The following is a 5,611-nucleotide window of genomic DNA, read 5'->3' as shown; positions in this document are numbered from 1 at the left end:
TTTGCCTTTCAACTATCTTGGGGTCCCTGTGTTCAAAGGTAAACCAAAAGCTATTCATTTGCAGCCAATAGCATACAGAATTATCAATAAGTTGGCCAAGTGGAAAGGTTGTTGTCTCTCAATTATGGGCAGAGTGGAGCTTGTTAAGTCTATAATCCACAATATGCTAGTGTATAGATTTCATATCTATAGCTGGCCTATCAATTTGCTGAAAAGAATGGACTGTTGCATAAGGAATTTCATCTGGTCTGGAGATACTAAGGTCAAGAAGCTAATAACAGTTGCTTGGCACAAAGTCTGCTGCCCAATCAAAGAGGGTGGGCTTGGGATAAGATCAATCAAGTTGTTAAATGAGGCAACTATGGTAAAGTTGGCTTGGGAAATGAACTCCTCTCAACAGGAATGGGCTAACTACTATAGGAGTAGATTTTGCAGGAATAAAGAGCCTAAGACCTCCTACATAAAATCTTCTATATGGCCTGGCATAAGGAAGCATTGGCATGTCATCTTAGAGAATTCTATTTGGTTGTTGGGCAATGGGAGCAACATAAGATATTGGGGGGATAATTGGTTGGGTAAAACCTTAGTTGACCTCCTTGGCATCCCTAATCAAATATCCTCTGCCCTCTTAGCCAAGATTCCTGACTTCATTCAAGACTCTGCCTGGATAATCCCATCTTGGTTGACTAGGATTCATCCTGAGGTTTGTCATCGTATATTGAGAACCCCTATTCCTGCTTCTCACCTACCTGATAAGTTGGTCTGGCTTCACACCAATGATGGGAATCTAACTTCAAAAGATGCCTATAAATTCACCAAAACTGCTCAACAGGAGGACAACATGTGCAACAGTCTGTGGTCTATCTCTATTCCTCCTTCTAGGTCTTTTGTTACTTGGAGGCTCTATAAAAACAGAATGCCAACGGATGAAAATCTTAAGATGAGGGGAATGGTTTTGCCTTCTACGTGCAATCTCTGTTGTTCCAATGAGGAGTCTTCTGCCCATCTTTTCTTCCACTGTGGTTTTGCTAACCTGATTTGGACCTGGCTAAGCACTCAATTCGGCTACTGCATTGATCATGCTTCTCTCAAGTGCATCTTGTCTATTTCCCCTCAATGGAGTCCTCAATTGAAGCAGATGTTACTATCTGCCATTGTGAACTCTATTGCTGTTATCTGGCTCTGCATAAATAAGTCCATATTTGATAACATTTCAATCAGCTTTGCCAATGCAATTCATATGATCAAGTTGAATACTTCTTTCACACGCAACTTCACCAAATGTTGTGCTAAGTCCTCCTTGTTGGAATTCTCAATCCTAAGAGCTTTCCACGTGAATGGCAAGTATAGCAAGGCTCCTTCAATTACTGAGGTCAATTGGGCTCTGCCCTTGATGGGTTGGGTGAAGATCAACACTGATAGTGCAGCTAAGGGATCCCCGGGGCATGCAGGGGGTGGTGCTATTTTCAGGGATGCCAAGGGAAAGTGCTTGAGTTGCTTTGCTTCATACTTTAACATTTAGGACTCTCTTTTTGCTGAAGTTCTAGCTACAATTATGGCTATTCAAATGGCTCACTCTAAAGGTTGGTTTCATGTTTCATTGAGTGTGATTCAACCACGGTGGTGGACATTTTCAAGGGCAACAAACCGGTGCCTTGAAAGTTAAGCAACCTTATAAACAAGTGCCACCAGTTAATGATGGATATGCAAGTGCAGGTGTCCCATATTTTTAGGGAAGGGAATGCTTGTGCGGATAGATTGGCAAATTTTGGTGTGAATTATAGATTGGACTATTGGTGGGAGTCCCCTCCTTCCTTCTTGTTGCATGACTTTCATAGAAATTTGATGCTTCTTCCTAACTATAGGTTTAGGGATTTGTAATGGTTACTTTCTTCTTAATATATTTTCAGGTGTGTTGACACCTTTGTTTTAAAAAAAAGGACAAACAAGGATGATTGAACAAGGAGAGATTCCACAGAATAATTTGGAAGTTGTCATACTTGAGTTTTTGTGCTCTAATCAAGTTGGCATGCCCCATATATATAGAGGGAGAAAACCAGTGTTTCAAAGATGATGTTAGGGATGTCACGTTTATTAGAGAGTAGTTTGTTTTCCTTTCATTTTATTTTTACACGAAAAAGGAAAAGGGAAAAAAAGGTAAAGCAAATATAAATGTATATTGCACTCAATTGTTATGTATAAACCATTAAATTAAAATCTTTACAAAAATGAGCCAGCAAGATAGAGAGGGGTTAACGTTTTGATTTGGTGATGGATTTTATCCTTTAAAGTTACCACTTAGTCCAAAACTTTAATGAATTTTTAAGCATATTTAATGAATTAATACACGGGTAAGGTGCTTTAGATATGTTTTATATTGTACGTATTCTTTCATAAAATAATAAGTAAAGTAAAAGAACATTTTTCTAGTGGAATAAACTAAACTTTTTTATAAAGCTGGGATGATTTAGTAATAGCACAATTGTTGAAAATAGTATATGACTGGTTATTTAAATGAATACTTTATAATGCATAATTTAAGATTGAAATATTTATGTACAATCCGTGTAAATATTTATACACAATTAATACATCATTCTCTATTCATTTGTATTATTTCTTTGAAGAGTCAATGATGATAAAAAAATGAATGTTGAATGATAAACTAACAGTGTATAAAACTTTTACATTATCAGTATATACATATCTACTTCTTAGATAATTCTCATAATAGAAGTAACCAAGCTAAATGAGAAGGAAGTAAAGTCATCTAAACTTAAGCTATAAAAAATAATAATAATAAAGATATTGGTTTACATAGACTTCCAATATATCTTTATTTCATATTCATAAGATTCTTATTTGTACAATTATTTATTTATCCACTGAAATATACTTTCAAGTTATTTTTATTCCATAATCACGAGATTCTTATTTATACAATTATTTATTTATCCACGACATGTGTTTATTTGTCTTGGTACTTCTTCATCTCTGGCTTCAGAGCTTCATACACTTCATGCATTAGTTTTTGGTCCTTCAATTGAGTCGCGTATATGTCTATATCAGCTGAAGATCATTTGGTTCCAAGATAAAATAAATAATTATCATGATATTAGTAAGGAAGAGCAAAATAAAATGGAATTTATAAAGAAATAGTGTAATGTTGGAGAAAGATATATAAAGAGAATGATAGAAAAACACCTTCCACATATTGATAGTTTGAATTCATGGTATAATATGTTTGAGCCAAAGAACTTCCTTCAGCATCATAGTGAGATTCCATACCCCGGTGATATCCAAGTTGTGGAGTGTTATCAGAGAGACTTACCTGCAAAAGAAAGAGTTAGATTTTTGAAGTTTAAAAGTTGGAGAATAATACTAGAGTAAATTCTCGAATAATAGTTAGTTCAGTTGGTAAAATTGTGAGACAGAAGGCATATCCATGTAAAACATTTTAACTATATATAATATAATAATGAATTAAGATCATGGAATTACATTGAGAGACTTCTCAAGATGTTCAAGATGTTGCACCTGTTCCTGCTTCTTGCGGCGATAAGTCTCTGAGTACTGCCTGTTAGCAGCACGTCTAGAAGCCAAAATTGAAAATGATGGAAAGTTAATTACAGTAAAAATATTGTAGATCCGATTAAATACTTTGTCCTAAAAAAATGTATATGTGTACTGAGTGATATAAATGTGTCAAATTGCGGACCACAACACCTTATACAGCTGTAATATTGAGATTATCTTTAGCATTGGAGAGGGGAGTACTTGTTTTTCCTTTTGAATTTAATGATAAATTTTTTATTTCATTGTATATAAAAGGTTTAAAATGTGATAACATATTATTTTGCCCCATGTTTTTGTACTAATTATCTCTCCAGGACTGATATTGATCCATACTCTACGATTATGGTGACTTTGTAGTCACATCACGAATAATTGTAATTTGACAAAAAANAAAAAATCACATTTATATGGTTGAATGAGAATGTAATGACATTTTGGTCTGTTTTAAATTCAAAAACAATTTTCAACAAAAAATTTTGTATTCCAGTATCTGTAATCCACAACATGGTGTCCGCAATTGTTGTAGACGAAATCACAATGCATAAGCAACTACAATTTATAACATGTATTGATATGACCAAATTCAATAATTATTTTATTTACTCTCTTTCTTCTCTGATTTTAAAGCTTTCTTAATTACATCCATTCTTTACTCATTCTTTGCAACCATATAACAATGCACTGCATCAAAATCTTACCCTAGTTTCTATATGTATTGATTCATATAAGTATGGGTTTTAATATATCGTGAAATTTATAAAGAAATTCATATTTCTTTTGGGTAGCATTTCTTTATCATATGATGATTCTTCATATTCCTAAGATTTGAAAAATTCTTATGAACACACTGTGGATAGTAATCCTGAAATGTAATAGCTTATGTCACGCTTTTTTCAAATTATTTGTTTTATTACAATATCACATGTGTGAGATTAGGAGCTAGTAAACACAACACACCTTCTCTGTACAGGGTCATTGGCTACATCACCCATGAAAGGGTTTGAAACTCCACCCTCACCAATAGGGATGACATTACTGTTGCTTCCATTGATTTCATTGATGTTACTTGGTCCAGGTGGAATTTGTTGCCATCCACAACCATTCCATCCATAGCTGGAACCAAAATCATCCATACCTCTCACAAAGCCAAGTAATCTTCAAAAAAAATAAGTCAAATATGAATAATTTTATCTAAGGTCTGTTTGCAAGTTAATTTTTAGAAGGGAAAGAAAGGGAAGGGAAGACTTGAGAGCTATCTCATAAATATATTTTATGACTCTCAAGTCTTCTCTTTCCTTCCTTACCCTCCAAAAATAAACTCGCAAATAAACACTAAAAGATTGGAGTAATATTCTTATACTCAAAATATCGAGAAATTATTGCATGGTCCCAGACCAATTGTCCTAACCACATTATGTGAGGATGTAGTTAGGACCATTTGTCACAGACCACCTCTCTATATCTCATTCGGAAGGGTTTTGTAAGGTATATACTTACAGTACCAACACAAAGAAAGGACAAACAAGGATGACTGGACAAGGAGAGATTCCACAGAATAATTTGCAAGTTGTCATAAAATATACTTGAGTTTTTGTGCTCTAATCAAGTTGGCATGCCCCATATATATAGAGGGAGAAAACCAGTGTTTCAAAGATGATGTTAGGGATGTCACGTTTATTAGAGAGTGGTTTGTTTTCCTTTCATTTTCTTTTTACACGAAAAAGGAAAAGAGAAAAAAAAAAGGTAAAGCAAATATAAATGTATATTGCACTCTATTGTTATGTATAAACCATTAAATTAAAATCTTTACAAAAATTAGCCAGCAAGATAGAGAGGGAATAACATTTTGATTTGGTGATGGATTTTATACTTTAAAGTTACCACTTAGTCCAAAACTTTAATGAATTTTTAAGCATATTAAATGAATTAATACACGGGTAAGGTGCTTTAGATATTTTTTATATTGTACGTATTCTTTCATAAAATAAAAAACAAAGTAAAAGAACATTTTTCCAGTGGAATAAAGTAAATTTTT

At 33.7% G+C, this 5,611-nt stretch overlaps 1 protein-coding gene across 2 annotated transcripts; it reads right to left on the bottom strand.

The window, feature by feature from the left end:
• Positions 1–2,824: 2,824 nt before the first annotated feature.
• On the bottom strand, positions 2,825–5,250 carry LOC109341770. 2 transcript variants are annotated; one of them, XM_019579743.1, is made up of 5 exons: positions 5,074–5,250; positions 4,534–4,731; positions 3,502–3,577; positions 3,205–3,331; positions 2,825–3,069 (listed from the first exon to the last, which is right to left on the bottom strand). In XM_019579743.1, exons 1-5 carry the CDS (start codon positions 5,148–5,150, stop codon positions 2,969–2,971), a joined length of 579 nt encoding a protein of 192 aa, XP_019435288.1. In that variant the 5' UTR covers positions 5,151–5,250; the 3' UTR covers positions 2,825–2,968. The 2 variants fall into 2 exon arrangements, with proteins under 2 accessions (XP_019435288.1, XP_019435287.1); XM_019579742.1 differs by having other exon boundaries at positions 2,827–3,069; positions 3,502–3,592; positions 5,074–5,244.
• Positions 5,251–5,611: the final 361 nt, after the last annotated feature.

This window comes from Lupinus angustifolius, unplaced genomic scaffold (genome assembly GCF_001865875.1).
Source record: "Lupinus angustifolius cultivar Tanjil unplaced genomic scaffold, LupAngTanjil_v1.0 Scaffold_647, whole genome shotgun sequence".
NCBI lineage: Eukaryota > Viridiplantae > Streptophyta > Magnoliopsida > Fabales > Fabaceae > Lupinus > Lupinus angustifolius.
Note: the sequence above shows the minus strand (reverse complement) of the source record. Positions and strands in the feature narration are given on the sequence as shown.

Coding starts and splice junctions, on each gene's coding strand:
- LOC109341770 (XM_019579742.1), bottom strand. CDS start 5,150: ATGACAACTTGCAAATTATTCTGTGGAATCTCTCCTTGTCCAGTCATC. Junction 3,593..4,533: donor AATGACCCTGTACAGAGAAG/GTGTGTTGTGTT, acceptor TTTGGCTTCTAG/ACGTGCTGCTAACAGGCAGT. Junction 3,070..3,204: donor AAACTATCAATATGTGGAAG/GTGTTTTTCTAT, acceptor AATGATCTTCAG/CTGATATAGACATATACGCG.